At 40.2% G+C, this 22370-nt stretch overlaps 1 protein-coding gene across 1 annotated transcript in view; it reads right to left on the bottom strand.

The window, feature by feature from the left end:
- Positions 1–2287: 2287 nt before the first annotated feature.
- CLSTN2 (calsyntenin 2) overlaps positions 2288–22370 on the bottom strand; it is a 191405-nt gene continuing 171322 nt past the window's right edge. The window contains exons 10-16 of the mRNA XM_042042426.1: positions 20436–20584; positions 18878–19101; positions 17076–17246; positions 16345–16490; positions 15718–15841; positions 13948–14132; positions 2288–13333 (exon numbers count right to left, since the gene is read on the bottom strand). Of these exons, the coding sequence (XP_041898360.1) occupies positions 13130–13333; positions 13948–14132; positions 15718–15841; positions 16345–16490; positions 17076–17246; positions 18878–19101; positions 20436–20584 (1203 nt within the window). The 3' untranslated portion in view covers positions 2288–13129. The remainder of the gene's footprint in view (positions 13334–13947; positions 14133–15717; positions 15842–16344; positions 16491–17075; positions 17247–18877; positions 19102–20435; positions 20585–22370) is intronic.

Raw genomic sequence — 22370 nt, 5'->3', positions numbered from 1 at the left:
AAAAAGAAGAAAATTACAGGGTGGAAAACTTTAGACTCTTTTTCTAGACAACTTGTAACTTGTTTTGTTTCTTTGAATCACTGCAATTTCACTATAAGTCATTAGGTTTAGACTCACGACTTGTGGAAGGCCCATCCTAAATTCCGAATAGGTTCTATAGGCTATTTAAATTGCTAGAAAGAAAATGCACAGTCCGAGCCTGCAGTGACTTGTGTGTCTTCTCAGGTCACTGCACAGGAGATGTATATTTGCTGTTAAGAGAGAGTGCCAGGACTTCATGGTTACTCTGGTTGGGACTAACGTGGAATACAATTTTCTTTCCTTCCTCTTTTATTTTGTTAACTAATGACACACAAAAAGTAAAAAATCTAGATTGCATGGAGGGATGGAGGAGAGGAAAGGCAGTCAGGAATTGCTCTCTAAGGAGGCAAGGGTAATTAGGTTTAGAAGCCTTTTTTCTATTAAGAAAACAGGCCTTGCAGCCATGCAGGCTGATGATGGGCCCAGCCTTGCTGTGGGCACACTCAGCACAGCTACTCTTAACTAATATTTCAGACCCTCAGGAAGCTTTATTATGAAAAAGTGGAAGCGGCCATATCTAACCCCGTTATACCAAAGGGAATTGCTAAGGCTGCCCCACTCTGGATGTGACGAGCAGGAAACAAGGACTTCTCTTTGGAATCTGTGAACTCTAACACCAGTCTGTACCTGTGATGACTCAGGACCAGGCTCACTGTCCCTGTGTAGGATATGTATTTTCCCTGATTTTCCCAAACTCCAGCCAGCCAGGGGATGCTGTGCCACTGAAATAGGGGTGTGAAGTCTGATGTCGCCTTCAGTACTTGCTGTGTTCAGCCTGGCACAGCAAGGGCTGGAGGCAGAGATTTGGATGTTCAGGTTTGGCTTTTGCTTGTCACTTAGACTTGTGAAGTAGGAGATGAACCCTTCTGAAAATTGGAAAGGACTGAATTGCATCTTAGACCGCTGATGTTGGGTACTTGTGTGGCTAAAGAAGTGTGCATGGGGAGTTTGTGATGTGCAGATCAGACCTGAGGTAATCAGTGGAACATCTTGTAAAAGAATGAGATTGAGCCTGAGGAGCTGACAAGGAGGGGAGCTCCAGACAGAGCAGAAGGCAAAAAGAAGTCAGGTACATTGCTGTGTGTGATGAGATCCCATACATCACTTACATGTGCTAATGCAATTCATAGGCTGGTGATTCCCCTCGTACTATTTCACATTTTATGTGTGTAATATGTGGTATATTCATCCCTCTCTTTAATATTTTATCATCTTTTATCACACCAAAATGAAAGGGGAAAATAGATGGCTATTAAATGTAAATACCAACAGCTCTTTGAAAAGTTCCCTTTCCCTTGCTTCCCTTTCTCAGCAGCAGGATGAAAAGTTGTGCAGATGCTCTAAAACTGGACTGGAAAAGTCTTTTGACATGTGGCATATTCCTTCCTAGGAATTAGCAAGAGAGATGGCAGACATGGGCCAGATATTTAACCTTTGCCACCAGAGGTGTGTTAGTGTTTAAAGGTTATGGTACAGTAAATGAGAACATCCCAATTGTAGGTTACGGGTTTCGGGGTTCTGGGTCCAGTCGGGACGGCCGGACGTAGACGGATGGAGATCTCTATAGGCAGGTCTTGGGACACAGTCGGTTTATTGTAAAGGGCGTGGGTATTGGGGCACTGCTCAGAGCTGCTAGACTCAGCTCTGAGCAGGCCCAAGAGAGTAAGCAGGTGAGAGAGAGAGAGAGGGTGTAAGAGCAAGAGTGGAAGTAAGAGTAGAAGTGGAAGAGAGGAATAGAGAAGAGAGAATCAGAATGTCTGAAGTCCTGGTTACAATATAATAAATCATCTTCTGTACTGAATATTCTAATTGTCACTAACCAATCTAATACAAGATACAAATCCTATAGCATTTACATACAGCCTATAAGAGTCCTTATATTACCATAGAGTGTTACATCTTAACTTCTAAAAACTACTCTTTGGACCCCTTCTGCTGAGCTAGTAGGGTCTGCTCTGACCCTTGGACCTGTTTGCAAGCAGAGGGTATTGTTTCATCAAGAGGGGATTACTTCAGTGGCCATACCATTGTTTTCTAGTTGTTCAGTAACTAAGACCTGGTATTTCAAAAGTGGCTTTCATTTCGATGTTGCCTGTAGTTTTCATATTCCCAAAATCTTTTGTCAGGCAATCATATTTCCAAGGTTTTCCTGTTCCATCTTCCCCAACACCAATAATCAGTGAAATAAAGATGACAGAACATTACCTTTTATGTGAAATTCTAAAATTATATTTATTGGCCAATTCACAGAAAGTGCCGTAGTGACCACAAAAATGACTCTGGCTTTTATACATGTACAGATGTACAGAACAAATTTTAAAATAACAGATCTATTTCAAATATGCATTTAATCAGTCCTGTGGAAAACATGGATACTAACAATGTCAAATTCATAAATGACTGTGCATATTGGCATGGCTTTTATGAAATACACCACTATGCCATGGAGGGGGTTTTGTACAACTTCTTACTCCATGTAAAGTTAGGGTTTGTGTACTGTACTGTCTGTCAAAATTTGCTGTACATTTTCTTTAAGAAAGGGTTGGTTTGGTTTGTTTGATTTTTTTTTTTTAACAGCTGATTCATATCTATTCAAAAATCATGTCATATTCATCTCTTTAATTGCATATAGTCATTTAATTCATCGTACTGCATAAATTGTATAGATTCATGCTTTCAGAAATGCATTTAGCATCTGCAACAAGACATTTCAAGACATGGTTTATGGTTGTTTCACATCCACAATAAGATATTTCATGTAAGAGCATCTTTCCTGGGCTGAACAGTCTGTTGGTTTGAGACACGTTTACGGAGTACAACCGTTGTATGTACAACCATACAGCAATGTTTACTTAATCCCTTCTCTGGTATATGTTTTATTATCCATAAAAGTGGCCACAACTACACAGAATTTGGACAGCTAGGAAGCAATCCCAAGCTACAAAATACATGCTACCAACTGCAGTTACTGCTCCTCAACAAAAACCAATGCACTAACATGGAAGCAATCTGGGAAATGGCGAACTGTGTGTGAAAAATTCTACATTGTTGCAGGCAGATGAAATATCATTTTTACTGTCAAGAGATGATGTAATATGAAATAGAATTGTCCCAGCCAATTAGAGCACAGCTGTTACATTTGGCATGATGAGATTATTTCTCAGCTCTTTGAAATCCTACACTCTCAGTAACATATAAAATATTTAATAACTACATAGTTAATTCTAACTAGAACAACCCCTTCCACCAAACTGCAACAATATTCAGGGTGCATGTCTGATTCCTGCTCTGCTGCTCATCACAAGTCATGTTTTACAGTTCCTTACTCAGGAATTCCTCTTCCTTTTCCTCTCCTTTGTGTTGCAACCTCAGCTTGCAAGGTTCATTCATCTTCCCCTGTCTGTCAGACCTCGGGAATTCCTCATCCAATGGCTCATTTTGGGAAGGTGGGCAGAGAAGTGACAGGAAACAGCCAATGCCAAGGCAGTCATTGTTTGCTCCTGTGACCTAAACCCACTCCTGGCAATTCATAATTTCCTACAATATGGTTTGCACAATTTACACCCACTAGGGACTGAGATGTGCTGAGGGAAGCAGAGAGTTCCCTAAAGTCACCACTGGAGCCCTCAGTGTTCCTGCTCTCCCCTTTACACCAATCCTTGCAGACAGAGCAAATGAAGAAGAAATGAAATTCTATTTCACTTGGGTCTTAGTGATGCAGTGGCTCTTCAAGCACAAGGATTTCAGTTCTGGTTTGGTGTTCAGGTACAGGAGGCAGGAGCAGATGAAGGAAACACATCAATGAAAAGACCCAAGCTGACTTTGTACGTTCTCCCTGTTTGCCTGTGTGGCTTCTGAGCTGGAGAACACAGGCTTGAAAACAAACCCCAGAGTCATCATGCCAGCAGAGACCAGAAATGTATCACAAATTTGCAATATAAAGGTAGGCATGGCAGTAATCAGAAGAGTTTGCACAATTCTATTTCTTTGCAGCAGTTAGTGCCTGGCTGGAAATCTTGAGCATTTGTTTTAGAAAGTAGGTGCATTCTACTGACATTTGAGGAGAAGCAACATTATCTGTCCTAAATGAAAGTACTAATAGTTGCTGTTTAGTATAGGGACACTTAAAAACATGGGCACATGAATGACAGTGTCTGTTTTCACATTAATGACAGTAATCTAATTTCTAACAAATTATGCTTTGTCTAATTGTTTGGCTGGCTCCAGTGTTTATTGGTTGGCTTTGTTAAATCATTTCCACATAAAAGACACTGCTAAATTCATATCGTATGAGAACTTATCCACTGATTACAGAAAAGATTTTTTTAAAAATCAAGTTTCAATTTAAATTTATTGTTTAACCTTTGACAACTTATGCAGTGACACACACCAACACAGAGCACCTTAACAGAGTGAACTGATCGTGACACATTTAAGGAAATACCAGGGGATTTATTTTGTGTATTAAAGACATTTCATGAAAAGGTAAGAAATACAAGACTGAAGGAATGAATTGGGATGAGGAGGGATTCACAGCTTCTCTAGTAAATGACCAAAGGCAACCAATTTGATAACTAACTAAAAATATTCAAAGGATATAAATCATGGTTAGAGGAACTATTTAGAGTGGTGCAAAAGGGTATAATTGGGACTAAGATAAAAATTACAAAAAGGATTATTTAAATTCATTTTCAGGAAAAGCTTTCTAATGGTGAATTCTAATAGACTCTAGAACAATCTCCCAGGGGAAGCAGTAGAAGCCCCAGGCTTAGAAACATTTAAGTAGGTTGAAGCACCCCCATCCCTAACACTAAAAAATATATTCTAGTAAAGAATTCTGCACTGTTAGCATAATACTCGCACTACATTTTCCTTTTTTCTACTAATCTTTATTTCTAGGATTTGGTAAGTCTAGTATGAACTTCTAAACACAAGGAAATTGAGATGAAACAGTTCTTAGGAAGCCTACCCATAGTGTGAATTACCCTGCAAAGCAATAATCCACTCTGGTGTATCTTCCCATCCCTGTCATGATGACCCTTTGAACAGAACTGCCTGTTAACCACAATCAAAAATTTACTCAACTGGTGGTGCAGTATTTGTAACAGAATATATATAAAAACCCCATCTCTTTTCAGATGTACCTCACACTTTTACATCAGTCTGGGGAGAGGCCAACAATAAACGTGCCAATAGTTGATTCTGAGAATGGAGGCAGTAACTTCAGCTCTCAGATTCATTCAGGAATGGTCATTATCCTTGAAAAGTTTTCTATTACGTATATTTTCAAAAATCAGGAGTCCTAACTATGTGGCCACTTAGGAGATTGTATCACTTCAAAAAGTTTGCTTGGGGGCCTTTTCAATGTGGAGTATAGTCTGCCTTGGGTGTCTCCAGCTCCTCATCAACCTATGGATCTCCAAAACTAATCAACACAGCTGTCAGGGGGCAAAAGTTCCATTTCTTACCTCAAACTGTGTGGTAACTGAACCCTCAAACTCAAGTTACAGAAGACACAATGTTTGCCCCAAGTCCCCGTGGGCTGGCCTTGGCTCTAAATTTTTCTACTTAGTGCACGCCCAGTATAGCAGTACCTCTCATGGCCCTGCTGCCTTCCCAGCTCTGCTGGAGGTGCTGTAACTGGAACTAAAGGAGGCAACTTCAGCATCAACAAGGCTAAAAAACTACAGGGGGTCTCCTTCATCACCAGAGCCCCCACCTCCCCATGGGAACTGTTATGTGATTTTCTTGTATACACACATATGTGTGTACACATACGTGTCTGGTCACCTCGGAACCCTTCGACATCCTATATTCATTCTTTTTCTTGTTCATCATGACAGTGTCAGTTCTGGCATGAAAACAGAAAATGTTTCCATTTTCTTACTATTTGACACTCGAGCTTTTATGTGTCTTTCTTTTCTACAGGTATAAATTTCAACTTTTTTCACATCACTGTAAATCTTAACTCTTTCTGTTATTCATGCAGTATTCTCTTCTACCTTCCTGTTCACTCTTCCTTAAATAATAATTTGGTTTCCTAAAGGAACTGACTGTAGTTGATCCATTCCACATTCCAAAGAGCATGCCTAGTTAAAACAGCCATCCACCTTTTCATCTACTGTACATTAAGCAGTTTGTAGACAAGGATTTACTGCCAATTTCAGTACTGGTTTGAAATGTCATTGTAGTCACAGACTTGGTCAGGATTGTCTGATCAAGTCTTTTGTATCTGTATATTTAGGGGAGGCAGGAGTAGAAAAAAAAAGACACTGTAATTTTAATAACTTTTTGCCATTTTTCCCCCCTTAGTATATCCTGAAACCTTTAGCCAGAAATAGTTTTATGGGTTATTACACCAAAAGACACCTGAAAGAACTTTATACCCAGCTGGGAAGTTCAACACCTCTGAAAACCCATGACTATCCAGATTTTTACAAAAGGAATAGGAAGGGCTGCAGTAAAGCATTTTACTCCCATTAAATTTTCTAGGTTTCTAAAGCATGAGGATGGAATACCATTGTAAAATCTTTGTTCCCTATTTGGAGGCAGCTTCTCTTTGCGTTTGGCAAGCTTTGTGCACCTTGCCCAGGGAAAGCTGTACTCTTTTATTGTACAATGTGCTTAACTGGGAAAAAAATTCTGCTGCTTCTTTGTTCTCAGCACAGACATAAATAGTGACAATACATGGCCATGGAGCTTCAACAGCTGATGAATGCACAATTTCCTCATGACTTAGTACTGAAAATAAGAATGAGGGCTTTTCCTGAACTCTGTTTCACATGTCTGCAGTGCTTCACGCAGAGTGTTTCTTTATAGACAATAACTAATGAAGCACCAGCCCAAAGCTCTCCACTGTAACCATTGTGTCATTCCCTCTGCACATGTTTGGAGTGCACCACAAGGGAGGGCTCTGAGCAGAGCTGCAGGAGAATTATTGAACCACAGCACCACCAAGCTCTTTCACAGGGCTGTTCATCAACAGCACTCACAGCTTTCCAAAGGATGCCAGCAGCACTGTTCCTATTGCCAGCAGAGACAGGGACACCATAACGAGCAAACCACTGGCAATACCTACTCCAAAGGCAGCAAAACACCTCTAGGGAAAAAGGTTACCTGCTCTGGTGCCTGCCTTTTCATCACCAGGAATGAAGTTATGAACATACAAAACCTCCTGGATTCATTTTATTCTGTTAAGTTTCAAAAATAAGGGCTACAACTGTTTATTATTTTAAACCCCTATGTTAGACAGAGGCTTATGAAATTAAAGCCCTTGCTCCCCTTTCATTTTTGCACTGTTCAAGTGTTGTGTATTTTTAATTTATGGTTATGTCTTCTTTAGAGAAAAACAAAACCAGAAAAAACACACCAGGCTTGAACCTTGCTCATTCTACAAAGGTGATGAATTATAATTACTTTCTGAGATATCACTGGAGCAATTTTCCCAATATATTGTGCAGAAATACTTCTTGAGATTGGGGGTGTTAAGAGAGTATGAATTTTTCTCTGCTGTAGCTTTAGTGGTTATCTCTATTCTTTGTGTCTTTCCTTTCCATGCTAACAAAAATGAAGTTGGATTCCAGGCAAGTCCAGCAACCAGAAGTCTGATCATTGGATACACAGTCTGAGACATGTAGCTTTAGGGAACCTGATGAATTTCAGTTTACATCTCCCCTCACATTGCTTGTTATGACTTTCTTTATTTCAAAAAAAAACTCCATTTGATCCAAATGTACAAAGACTGAACAGGATCACAGATTCTGGGTGCTGTAAAGAGTACTTATGTTACAAAGTGTTGCAAGGTTTGGTGCATGCGAGTGTTGGTTCCTTTGGGAACACCAAGATCTTTGAGGGATGGGATGGCTGCTATTCCTGTGGCTGTTTGCAGTGGCACTGGAATGCTGTGAGCTTTGCAGGCTCTGGGGGCAATGAGGCTGTGCAGGAACAAGGCCTGGAAGCTTCCTCAGCTGTGCCTGAGAGGGAGAAACCTAATGCCATTCTGTGGTTGGTGATACTGGTTGAAGCATGAGGAAGATTATATTTGTACAGCACAGAATTATGTACCATCAACAGGAATAAATTTAGTGACTTGATTTCTTTAACAATCTTTTTGATGTTTATGTTTTGTCATTTGGGTTTTTTTTTTCTCCTATCTCCTTAGATTTCCTCACTTGGTGTAGAACTACTTTAAACAGTTGCTCTGTAAAGGTCAGCAGCTACAGGGATCACCCCAGAGGGGCATTAATCTCAGACCTGTTGTTGAAAGCCTAGATAAGGCTACTGCATCATCCAGGTTCCTCCCAGCATTTCCATTATTTTTATTCAGTAATTTTATCGGGGCAGAACCTGATAAAACCTGGTATCCCCCCTGAGACTGGGGATATCCTTGTTTTGAGATACTTATTCTGTTCAGCATGTGTGAATTCAGGGAAGAGGAAGCCCCTTAGAGGAGATGTACACACAGTTTAATTCCTCTTCCTCTCTCAGTATCCATAGGTTTTTGCAAACATCCTTAATTCTGGTATTAAAATTTATATTCCAGGAGCAGCTCCATCTCACCAGATCTTTAGCTGCTGTCATCCCAGTAAAGTCTTTCCTTGTGCTGTTCTGTGGATATGGAGTGCTGTGTGTGCTGGCACCAAAACTTTGAGAAGAGCCAGTGTTGTGTCCCAGTGCACTGGGACCCTGGCCAGGGAAAAGATTAAAGCTGCCTCTGAGGTTACAGCTGTGGAAAGAGACAGCTGAGACACAAATTAGGTGCAGGGCTCAAAAAGCTTTGCCTCAGTGAAGTAAGGGCTGCTACTGCATTACCCTCTGACCATCCTTCACCTACGGCTGCTGATCTCCTGTGGCATTATTTTCAGTTTAGGGTCAGGCAGGGACAGCTGCTGCAATGGAGACAGTGGACTTCATCCATACAGGAGGAACTTTGTAGCCCTCTGATCCTTTCTGAGCCTCATTTTGTTCCTGAATGGAGTAAGGATGGTGCACAGGTGCTCAGCAAGCTCAGCACCACCACATGCCAGACAGGAAAATAAACTGCTCCCTCCCACTAGCCTCTGGTGAGAGCTATCATTGGGTAAAAAGCAGTCCCACCACCACTGCAAGGTATTACCTGCTGGAATGAACAAATAGCAACGGTTTATATTAATTAGTATTAAAGATGTCACGAAGCCTTCATCTCTATTTCTAATTTGAACTGGTGTCAGCCAATGCAGTAAATATTGAGATTAATGTCAACTGTGCATTTTAAGGTTTAGTTGCAAAGATAAAACACCTGTGGAGGGGGTAGAAGTGAAAGAGAAATGAGCACTATTAATCACAAATAGCCACTTAGGTAGTTATATTAATTCAGATAACATCTTCAATTTGCATTTGTAGGTTTTGCAGCTTTTTCCAGCCTTAGATTAGAACTTCAAAAATTTAAAGGCATCACTGATATGATGTCATTTTAGACCTCTGTTGTCACCTCTGGATTCCTGATGCCATGCATTGTGGGTACCTCTTCAGAAGTGCTTTCTTTGGATACACTTGTTTATTGCTACTGTAAAAAAGCCACCTCACCACAAGACAGACATTGAGGGTCAGGAGCACAAGGCGCTGATGAGGAGCAGCTGACAGAGCTGGGGGGCACTCAGCCTGGAGAAAAGGAGGCTCAGGAGGGCCTTTTCATTCTCTCCAACTCCCTAATGGGAGGCTGTAGCCAGGTTGGGGGTTGGTTTCTCTTCTCAAGTAACAAGTGATAAGGCAAGGGGAAACAGCCTCGAGTTGTGCTGGGGCGGTTTAGATCGAATATTGGGGAAAATTTCCTCATTGAAAGGATGGTCAGGCACTGGAAGAGGCCATCCAGGGCAGTATGGAGTCACCATCCCTGGGGGAATTTCAAGACACATGAATGGGAAACTTGGGGCCATGTTAGCGTGGTTTTTGCAGTGCTCAATGATCTTAAGAGATCTTTTCCAACCTGAATGGTTTTACAGTTCTAAACACTTTTTTTCAGGGAGGAAAGGAGAGAATTTTGGCTTTTGATTAGGGGCAAAAAACCCCCACACGTGTGTCTTTATGCACATATGTGTGTATGTGTTCTGGTTGATTTTTAAGCAAGTAGGTTATATAAAAAAATAATTGCTGGAGAGGAGGAAATATTGTTAGAATTGTTTTAGAAAAAGTGGTATTTCTTTCATTTTCTGTTAGTAGTTTCACTCAGGAAGCCACTGCTCTCAGTGCTACACAAGTATTCTAGGGCCCATTTTGTGAAGAAGTCTCTCATTCTCATTGCCATTTTGTGAAAAGGATGTTTCTATTTATTTAAATGAAAAATGCTGCATAATGCACTCTAATGAGTAATCTAAAATACGTACAGTGATACATTTTAGTTTGCTGAATATCTTACTGCAAACCAAGTTTTAGTGACAACACACATGCCTGTATTACTTTGCTTAGGTTTAAAAAGGTAGGTTTATTTACAGTAGAGAAAATACTTTGTTTGCTTCTTGTGTAATGTACGAGTACAACCTGAAAAGATCTGCTTCCAGTAACAAAAAGATAAAAGTCAATATATTAGATGGAGAAACACACTGATGAATTCACAAACATATGAAAGAATTAAAGGCTGTCAATAAGGTTGTAAATTGCTGTTTTCATGTTGCCCTAATGCTTGCTACAACAACAATAATAATCAGGAATAACAGAAACTTTAAAATAATTTGTCTAGTTTTAAATCTGAAATTGACTTTTAAATATGTACATTTGCTTTTAAATCTTTTTTTTTTTTTTGAGCAAAAAGATTTGCTGATATGTGCTGATAACAAGCATCATGAAGAGCCTGCTTCATATCACTAAAAAAATTAAAACTAGGAAATTATCTAGGATACTAGGATGGTAAGAAATGATCTAACATAACATTTTTGTTCAAGATATTCAGAAATATTAATTTTGTATTACACAGAAATTGTGGACATTTTTACAGTTGTTATTCCTGCAGATAAAATGTACTTATGTGGCCTTGATTCTGCAAATATTCTTCTAAGTTTAATACGTGTGAGAGAATAAAATGAAACAGGATTGATAACAAAAGAAAACTGCTGTATTGCCAGTCTTAACAACCATGTGATAACATGATTGCTGGCACAACAAATACAAGCATGAATATCTCTAATTTTAAAATTAATATAGATTTTTCTTTCATTTACTTTCTAGTTATTTAACTGCAAGGCCTAGTTGCTGTCAGTATTTCCCTTCAGCTATCAAATGCAGAAACTGGAATTACAAGAACTCCCAAATACACTATATATTCTCCCTATATCCCACGACATTCAGGAGCTGTTAGTAACCTAGTATTGAGGGAGGTGGATACCCTCAGGATTTCTCCAAGTACCCTTTGCAACATCAACCACCATTCAGGGCACTCAGGAAGGTCCTGTTGTGGCTAGACTGACTGGGAGAGGGGAGAAGAGGAAGCAGCTCATTTTAAACAGCAAATTACGAAAGCAAAAGTCAAAGATGAAGTTGCAAAGAAAACAAAGTACTCAGGAAAATAACCCAGACGAACCACCAAGCAGCATTCACTTCCATGCCATTTTGTTTCTATGTGTTAGAGCAGCTCCCCTAGCAAGTGCTGCTGCATTTGGTAAGCAGAGCAGTTGAAGATGCAAAGGTATTTAAGGAAGGGGGACAAAAACCACACCACACAGACTTATCAACACATTGTATATGTAGCTCTGCTTTTTCCTTTTTTTTTTTTTTTTTTTTAAACAGTGTTTAAGAAAAATATGCTGTGTTACCATAACAAACTAAAATAATCTCTCAACCTCTTCAGAGTTTAGTTTTCATTTTCAGCTATTTTGGTTCCACACAGGTTTTATTTTTCCTTGTCTACTTTATAAAACCTTCTCTCAACATTAATGGCTTCAGGAAGAAGAAATAAGGGAGAATTACGAGCACAGAAGAGAGCTCACAGTGTTTGTTCCTTTCTCTTGTGCACTACAGGCAGGCAGGGGTACAGAAGAAATAATGTTTTTATAGAATACAGTCAGACAGGAATTCCAGCTGGCATTCACTAAGCAAAAGGGAACATTTTCCTCATCTAAAATAATTGTTTAAATCCCAGCCATACATAGCTATGGAATAATGGGGTCACTTATTTTCCACTAGTTCAGTAAGATGCTGCAGCAAGCTAATGATTCCATGAGACAGACGGTTTAAAGCATTGATTTGCTGCAAATTGCTCAATCCATAACTAATGAGCAGCTCTACAGATTTTCAGTGAATCAATCCCATTAGAATTTACAGTTTGCGTAAGATCATATTACTCAATCTCTGGACACAGAACAAGCTGGGGTTTTTTTTAATAACCTTCAGCAGCCCCTTCTTGTTGCTGTTTTTCTAAAACTTGTTTTAATTTCTATCAGTAGGTTGGATAAAAATCCCTCTCTTGAGGGTCTGACAGCATGCCTGAAAAAATACACTGTCCACGTCTACATAGGCACACATGCATCCCCTGTCAGGTCCTAGGTATTCCTATAACACAGTTAACATCCAAAAGGCAGGATGAGACCACAGATGGAATTCAGCATCTGTGCCCTGTAGCACTAAAGCCAGTCCCAGTTCAGAGGAGGATTATGTTTTTTACACCTATAAGAATGTGAAGTTAGATGGCAACTGGTATTTGGACCCACAGAAGTAATTCTTCATAACAAGCTGAAATCTCTCCCATGTGAAAAAAGTAGTAAAGGCAAAAACCTCTATGGATAGAGTGACAGGACTTTTGTCACACACCTGCAGGTAGAAACAGGAAATTGAGAACTATGCTTGCTAACAGATCAAGCTCTGGATTACTTTATTACTGTGTGTGCCAGGAGGTTTGTACCACATTTTCCCCCGGCTTTGTAAGAAAAGGATCAGTTCTGTCATTATCAATTACTACAACAAGATCATTTTAGGCAAAACAGTTACAGGCAAGCAGAAGTTCCAATCCTGTCAATTAATTCAAAGACTGAAAAAACACTGTATTGGTTGTTACAAAAGAGCTGTGGCTGCAGGCTGTTTGTTAGTACGGGAGTGTTGAATCATCCCACTCCAACTGCTCTTGCCTGGTGGCATTCTGTTTGTCTCCCTTTTGGACAATCACTTCCTCTTCCTCCTCTTCTTCCTCTTCACTGTCATCTGATTCAGCACTGGTTGTGTCTTCTTCTTCATCATCTATGTCTTCCTCCTCACTCTCCTCTTCTATCTGGTGTGGCTTTTCATATTTCTACAATACATGTAAAGAAATGGAAGAGAGACAGTAGCAGAAAGGTGCCTTCTTAGCAGCCAGTGGCTGTCTCAAATGAGCATTTAGAAATGCTAACATGCTGGGGAAATCTGCTTTCCATCATTATGTGATTATTAGGCATCAAATCTCATACAAGCTGGTAGCAAACATTCAAAAACTACTGTAAGAAGAATGGAATGTCAATAACCAATATCTTTGGTAGCCACACTGCCAAAATTTAAACCTTCAAAATCAGCTTCTTTAAACTACTGATGATTTCCCCTCCCTTTAGTGCATAAGTGCTTACATTAAAAGGTTAAAACCAAAAAAACTATATCATCTTGGGTACCTACAAACAGACATGGATGGAATGGAAGTGATGGTGTACCTGAGTGTTCTTCACCATCTTCTTTGGTAATTATATATGACAACAACTCTGAAGTTCTCAATTACATCTTAGCAAGGTGTGCAGAGTTGAGAACTGGGATGGGGTCCTGAGTTTACATACGTACAACTGAAAAACTGCACCCTGAAAGAGGCTCAAACCCTGCTGTCAGCCCAGCCAGTGACTCCTGGCAGTGCCAGGACACAATGCTGTGCCTCAGTTAAAGTACCTCCATGGGGTTGACAGTGATGGTGAGAGCAGAGTCATCCCAGTCCATCTCGTTTTCCTTGGCTCCCTCGCGCTCCGCGGAGCTGTGCTGATGGGCTGTGCGGATCCGGTACACACCCAGGGTTATGACGAACACGAGGATGCTCACACAGATGACAATAACGATTGTGGCCACACTGGGAACAACTGGAACAAAGGGTGGGAAAGGGAATGGAGTTATACCTGTGGAAAACATTGCCTAAACCCCACTAAATACCTCGTTAGTTTTTAACCCACAGCACTCCCTCCTTGGGACTGAGAATCAGGACAGACACCTGCCAAGTGCCTGGGATGACAGAAGGTGCTAACCAGTGCCCACCCACTAAGGTGGAGCAAACACAAATGGTGTTCACATATTTCTTATCCTGAGTATGATAAACTAAAAAGTGAACAGGCCCACCTTTGCTCTTTGAGCCACTTAACTACAGAAGACGAATAGTTAAGAAGTGCAGAATCAATTAGTTTAGAACAAGTGTTTGTGCAGTAAAATTCTGTTATCTCACCTGCGTGTTGACCCCTTCTGGTTACAGCTGAGGCCTTAACTTTACTTGAGACAAAATGTACATCTCAAAGCTTATATTATAAAGGTTTCAAACACTTGTGATTTGAATCTCAAGCTCCCAGAAATAAAATAATGCATTGCCACCCTATTTGCCTGTGTTACAACCTTCCTGGGAGACTCTCGAGGACTAAAGACATTTTTCCTCACTGTTTGGTTTGGTTGCACTCTGAGAAGCCCCTGTCTCCACTGAGTCACAGGCAGAAATCTCTCTGAACTACTGCATGTAATGAGTTCCATAATTAGGTTAGTGGAGAACTGCTGCCACTCTCTATGTACCTCGAGGTACTGCAGTTCCAGGAGCTATAGCATAACCCAGTCCATAGCCCATTTTATGACCTTGCTCTGGAAGTCTGAAATCAAAACAATATTTAGGAACAAAAAAACCTAGTTTGCAATAGTTTATCCACTAAACATCCAGTTTCATTTTAGTGAACTGTCTATAGAATGTAAAGAAAAATACAGTAATTTTCTAAGCATGTCTGTATATAGCTACTTACAACTGACCACACTTTAGATCAGCTTTACTTCTTTACATATGTATCATTCAGCTAAAAGGATTTCAGAATCCAACTTTTAAACAGGTATCTTTGCCCTGGATTTAACTTCACTGAAAAGGTTTCAGATTTGGGTATATATTTTAACTCATACAGCCTAAAAATTAAATTAAAATATATCCTAATTCCTGCTGCACATAGATGAATCTATCTTATCTCCGGAGAGCCCAGACTGAGGCCTTGACAGCAGCTAACAGAGGCACTGCAGCAATTATACATTTAAAAAATAATGCAATTTCTTCCTTTTGTTTAGAAAGGAGTGGGTAGAAATTAATATGCTACAGAAATACAAATGCACAAGGGCAATATGAGCATAAACATTACCCTTCATGCCATTCAATACTAGAAACAAGACATTTTTTAACTGTGGGGGTCAGAGTACAAAACCATGAATGAAGACTTTAAAAAAGGATACCAGGTTTCAATTACAAAGTACATTGTTGGACAGAATAGAATTCAGTGTTACCTTCTTTCACACCTGTGCAATGATCTCTGAGAGGTTTTAGAAGCTGAAACAATGGACCTCAGGGCTTTAGTCTGTTGAGCAGGCTGACCCCAAGGGAAGCACTGACACACCAGCATCATTGTGAGCAGTCTCTGTGAAGGTGCCACATACCTGAGTTGTGAACTGCACTTACACTCCCCTCAGGGTGCTGAACAGATTGGAGAAATTGGGGTTGGACTATCATGTGATTTACATGGTCCATGAAGTTGGAGTTGGAACTGTGTAGGATATTAACCTGGGAGAAGAGAAAAATAAGAGACCAGATACTAAAAAGTGTTTTATACTCCAAGCCTACTGGCTCCATATATTACATTGGACTATGAAGCTCATCAGCAGATAGGAACACTATTACATAGATCCTAAAGGCCAAATTAACTTCTTTTTTTATGCCAGTGGAAAACACACAGCTTAATATATTTCTAACTTCTAGCATGAAATATGCATTCTAACCTTTCTGGCTGTTGACTCTGAAGTGGCACAGAACAGGACTCTTTTGATTTACCTGTTTAGTGACTTTTTCTTCTCGCTATATGAATCAGCTTTTAGGTGTTATCTAAGCATTATGAAATAACTGTTAATTTTATTAACAATTACTAAGCTGTTAGTAGTTTTTATAAACAATTATTAATTTTGACCATATTGCTAAGTAGGTCCTGCAATTTCCTGTAGTTGTTACCTGGGCTCTAGGCCTCGGTGCTAGGTCAGAAAACACAACTCCAAGCTGAATTCATTGCTCACCTCCAGGTTGAATTCATTGCTGGTGTAACGCCCATTGAGCTCCGAGCACTTGACCCTGAACTTCCTGTCGGAGGTGGCCGAGGTGGCCCAGTTGCGGTAGCGGAGCTGCCGCAGCACCTGCTCATAGCTGAACATGCTGTCCACACCTGCAGGGTGGGAGGGCAGGGACAGCTCAGGGACAGGCAAGGGAATGCTGCTCTGAGCAATACAGAACCAATCAACTGCTCACAGAAAACATGGAACTTGGCAGAATAGTCTGCAAATGACAGGGCATCAAATATTCCCTGATACTCGATCATGGGAGAACAGCTTTCGGAATTGAATGTAGCTCCCTAATGGAGAGGGATGAATACAACAACAAAGGTACAGAATAAATTACTTAGCGATCAGAAAAAAGATGGCCAATGTACCAGCATTGTACAGGAACACTGAGGAATCCCCTCACTCCCACATTCCACTGTGATGGTCCACAAGAACCCCACATTTAAAGAAAGCAGGGATACCATTTTCCTTACTTGGGGAGTAGCAGGAGGGATGCTGAGAATCCAAAGGGCAAACCAAGGCACATCCAAAGATCAAGAAGCAATTGTGTTTTTTAAGATACAGTCACTCTTGGGATATTTATGTGTAGTAAATCACAGATTTCTGTCTAATTTCTAACATATTAGAGCTTTCATTCCAATATATAACCAGTGTGACAAAATAAGGGAAAATAAATTTCATGAACTTACCATAGATTGAATATCCTGCAGTGGAATTTGTGGCATCTAGATGTTTTCCTTGCAGCTCCCCATGATCAAGTTCTAAACACTCTTGTTCAGGGTCTAGTTCTGCACCAATGACCAAAACATCACAGAAATCCAAGTTGTGGAGCATTTCCTCTACTACCACTTGCTTATTGGCTGTGAACCCATGGCATAGATCATGAAAAAAAAGAAGGAAATTAAGATAAATGATCACAAACCAGCTCAGTCATTTTATGTGCTTTGCATCAGGGCTTTCAATTTTTGCCAAGATGGCTGAACTGTTTTTGCTGATATTAAATCCAGCACACTTGAAGCAAATCAAGAGAAGTATCCTGTCTGTTCTGGTGCCGTGATGATGAAGGCCTACAAACACCCAGTGGGATAGATAGAAAATATATTGCTCTGTAATAAAAGGCATCCAAGAACACTACTGGAAGTAGAAAACTGAAATTTGATCTAGGAAATAAATTCATGTAAAAATTCCGTGTTTCAATGCTGTATCAATACCAGGTCCCTCAAGGAAAATCAAACTGGAAAAATACACAACCAACATATCTATGCTTGGATGATTCTCTCAGTTACTCTATGCCCCATAAACAATTTGCATTACAAAGACCTGGCCATCTATCCAAGAGCAGGGCATTATCATAAATAGCAAGATCCTATGCTGTATGACTCAAAGAAATTAAGTTATAAACTGACTGTCCTTCAATATGTACAAGTAAAAAAATACTTCTATCACTGGAAAAAGAGTAGCATATCAAATTAATATTTAAACTCTCTGATCAACTTAGCAGAGTGTGTGTGGCAGAACTGCTTAAGCAGCTCCCTGAGGGCACAGACACAGCAAGCCTGGAACTTCCTGCCCATTTTGTGAATTTGATGTTAGAGGGTGTATTGGGAAGGAGGGCACAGACAGGAAAGCCTTGTGCCCTAGATTCCCAACTCCTGATGCAGTGAATTTGGGTACCTAAACGATAGGTACAGCTGTAACATATCCAAAAATATAGACCAAGTCAAATTTGTAGGCCTCAGGGAATCCACGCCCCTAAACTTGCATATTATTACCCATTTTCTCTCTTCTACACCTAGTTGCTGCTCATTCTAGTCCAACAAACAGTGTTTAGAATGATTCCTTAAATTATGAGATATTTCATCTGCCTTGCACACAAACATCCAAAAAGAATATTCCTTTATAGACAATGATTTTAAATTTAATTTATACTTTGGAACATTCATCCAGTGTTGAGTAATAATAATACACACATTGCTCAGCATTAGAATAAACTGTCATCATTGAAGAGAAATATTTTAAAATGATTATGCATACATTTTATAGGTGGGAAACTGAGGCACAAGATTACTTTCTCAAGTACCACTCACACGCTAGTATCAGAGCTGGAAACATAAGAGCAGACTAAAACTTCAACTTTTGTTCAATTACTGCTTTTCACTTTATCAGCACAATTAACAAAATTCTGTTACAAGTAGAGACATTCTCATGAAAATACCCTATGTAACAGAATATGAAAGGACGAGTAGGAAGGAATTATTCTGAATTATACTAAATGGGCACTACATGGAAAATCTGCTTTTTTTGAAGCACATTCTGACCCATTCAGCACATTTTTCAATGTGTTGAATTGAATTTCTTCAGTGCAGCATTACTGTGGCCTAATTAATCTGGGTGAAGTGACTTCCTTTGCATTACTTGTTTGCACCATCCTTTAAAAAACATGAGGAGACATTAAAAATAAGTAATAATATTTAAAAAGAAAGACACAAACCTCTGTCATGTTCTCTTAAGTCCACTGGATGCTCCATTTTAGTGACTGTGCTGACAATCCTGATGTCAGGTAACAAAATAACACCTCTTTCACTTTCAAACTGTGCAGCTGGTCTAGCAAAGTGGTCCATGCCAGTTATTGTAATCTTGGGCTCATTGGCCTGAAACACCATTACATAGGCATCTATATCTGGGATACTAATGCAGACATCTTCACCAAAACATCTGAAAAAACACATTAGTCATTAACTAATGCATGTAACACATTGCACATCAGAGGTGTGTGGCACTGGCACTGCCCCAAACCCAGCTCACGGCTCTCAGATCAGTCTAGTTCATCCTTGGACACTGACACACATAGGGACATATTCCTGTACCACTGTGTACACAGGCAAGCTCTGTCCCTCTCATCCCTTTCCACCTTCACAGCTGCTCACACTGAGGGACAAAGTCAGTCTTTCCTAAGGTCACTATCAGAATAATATTTTAATGTTTAAGTGACATTTAACAGAGCAGTAAATGGTTAAAAAAGTTAACTAGGTAACAACTAACTTTAGTAAACCTAACATTAAATTCAGAAAGTGACAGCTAATGAATACAACATGGTTATCTTGTCATGTGTGATTAAAAGGGCCTAATTAGCCATTTAAATTGGTCCCATCATAAACTCTTTTTGGCACCCTCCAGTATTTGCAGGGGTCAAAAGGTGCCTGTACTTCCACTTTCATCTGAATCAGCACTGTGCTATGGAGGTGAATCTCCTGACAAACTCTCCCTCATTTCATCTTGGCACGGGACCTGGGCCAGCCCTGGAGTGTGCAAACTGGACTGCATCCAGTGAGACTGCTCTCCAAACAGGGAGGTCAGCCCACAGCACTGCCCTGAGCCTGGCACTTCAGAAGAACTGTGCCCACAGCAGGTGAGAGTCGGCAGAACCGGTGTTTGTCTTCCCTCTAAAGCCCTGCTTTCCCTGCTCTGTACGGAGCCGTGCCCCAGGGGAGCCCAGCAGAGGCTGTGGCCAGCTGTAAACGTCGTCATTGTGCAGCTTCTGTCACTGCTGCTGCACGGAAGGGGAAGGACACAGACTCCTGCTTAACACCCTCCACCAGTGCTTCGGTGACAGCACAGATGTGTGAGGGGACAGACACACAGAGGCTATTTCAAGCACACCTACAACTAGTGTTCTTGCAGATATGTCCTCTGTTAGATGGAACACGCCTGCATTAAAAAGTCACGGCTCTGGCTATCCTCAAAAGGAACTACAAATGTTTAAAATTAAAAGTAAATAAGATTCAGTCCAGACAGTATGCCCCAAACTATAAAGGGAATGCAAGTACATTACATTAACAAGAAAGGTTTCTTAAGAAGATAATATCAAAAGAAAACCACCATGTAAATTGGCATAAAAGTAAATTAAATTAATCCTTTAGGTTCAATAACAAAGCAGTATGATTTATCAATTTAATTTAGCCAAAATTATTCTTTTTACATGGCCAAAGAAAAAAGCAATTCATTAAAAATGTTACTAATCTGTTCAATTCAGCTGAAGTATAACTTACTGGACTTTAGATGAGACTTTGAGACGTCGTATGCCTGCAGTAGGAAACTGTCTGGAATTGATGTATGAGACCTTTCGCAGGGCTTGATTTATATTCTCAATGTCATCTCCTTCCATGACAAGGACTGACTGGGAAGGGTTGAAGTGATACTAGGAGAAATGCAAATAATTAGTATTTAAGGGACCAGATACAGAGTACAAAATAATGTATTTTTTAAGGAATGTTGCACAGACATAAGTTAAAAATTTAAGGATTTAAGAAAAAAAAAAATCTTAGTAGCTTATCACTGGCTGAATCCACATGTTGTTCTCTAAAACATGTACTTGTACCAGTCACCTAAATAACTACTGTTGTAATTAATTTTGTAGTAAATTAATCCCAATTTGCTGTTCTTTGCCTAGCCTTATCAACCTTGCTGATACTATTTCTGCAGCAATTTCCAATGCTATTTATTTTTGAACTCTGTAGAGTTCAAAACCTTAACTTACCACCATGATTATTATTCCTATGTAATCTTTTTAGGTTAAACACATTCCTCATATAAAAGCATTGCCTTGAGCCAGCCTAGCATGCAGAAGCATATTTTGGCTGCTTTCTGTGTGGTTTTATCTTGGGCTACCTTTCTGAGATATATTTCAACATGAACGAACAAAACAATTACAACATTTGCCTCCTACATCTTCATTAACGTCAGACACACTAAAGGGGGCTCTCCATCCTGTCTCATGATCAATAAGGGTGTCATGATTTAAGATGGAGTTGCTCCTTGCACAAAGCTGCTCACTTGGGCCAGCAAACCCTGCAAAGTCAATGCCTGCTCTTGTAGCCCCGAGCCTTCTCTAATCCATTGCACTGAACACAAATCAGTCTTGCTGACCAAGAAACTTTGTCAGTGTTGTGACATAACCAATGACTGATTTTTACCTTCATCATAATTAATCCTAATTCCATGTTTTGTCTGTTAATTGGTTCAGTAAACCATCTGCATTGCAGAGGAAACCAGCATAATCCCCATGATGTTGTACTCTACTGTTGTCAGCACAGAAGGCAAATGCACCTCTCTCTCCCATGTAGTCCCTCCCCAAAGCTGGGCACTGATTATGTGAAGATGTTCTGTCTACATTTCCTTGCAGCCAGAAAGGTTAAAAGCAAAACACATCAAACAGACTGAAGAACAGGAGGAAGCGCAGGGTTCTCTGTCAAACACAACATGGAAGACTGGGTTTAAAGCTTGTGCAGGAAGGTCATAACAACACTGAAGGGTATTTTTTAACAAAGAGAAGGAATAACACGAGTCCCAGCCTGCATACACTTCTTTTTTCTGTCTTTAAGCTAGCAGCAGTAGAGAATAAAATTAGCAAAAGGAGACTGTAGCTAGCCAGTTAATAGCTCAGCTGCCAAAACATCTGGAATTCTGCCAAAGGGACCGGAGAAAGCCCCCGTCTGAGCCATTTTTGTCTTTCTCATTAAAAAAAGCTAAAAATAGCAACAGTTTAGACAGTGTCTCAGAGAGCTGTTACAGATAGTTGAAAATTAGGCTGCAGCCCAAAAATGTCCAACACTATCGTGTCAGAAACTGCTCTTTCTTAGGTGGTTAAAGGGTGAAATCTCCATGGTCCAAAGTGCCCAGAAACACCTTCCAGCATCAGTTTGCCAACACTGAATCTGCAAAGCACCACGTACACAGTCCCACAGCACCCATTGTCTGTGCAGCTGTCACACGTGCCTGTCTGGGATCAGGTGTGCTTGTTTCTGACACCACAACACCCTTCTCTCTCATTTTCTGTTCAAGGTCAGGCAACTGTTCTGCTTTCAGCTGAGCTTCCTTCCGTCAGCCCCCTAAAGAAGCACTTCCACAATCTCTCTCTGGCTGCTCCTTTCATTTTTGCCTCCTGCTGTTGCACTCACTGCTGGCCTGCTGAGGCAGTAAAAGCA

This window comes from Corvus kubaryi, unplaced genomic scaffold, assembly GCF_017639235.1.
Source record: "Corvus kubaryi isolate FWS band 111438036 unplaced genomic scaffold, C.kubaryi_AGA036_p1.0 37397, whole genome shotgun sequence".
In the NCBI taxonomy this organism is placed as follows: Eukaryota; Metazoa; Chordata; class Aves; order Passeriformes; family Corvidae; genus Corvus; species Corvus kubaryi.
The sequence above is the reverse complement of the archived record's forward strand: the minus strand, read 5'-3'. Positions and strand labels throughout refer to the sequence as shown.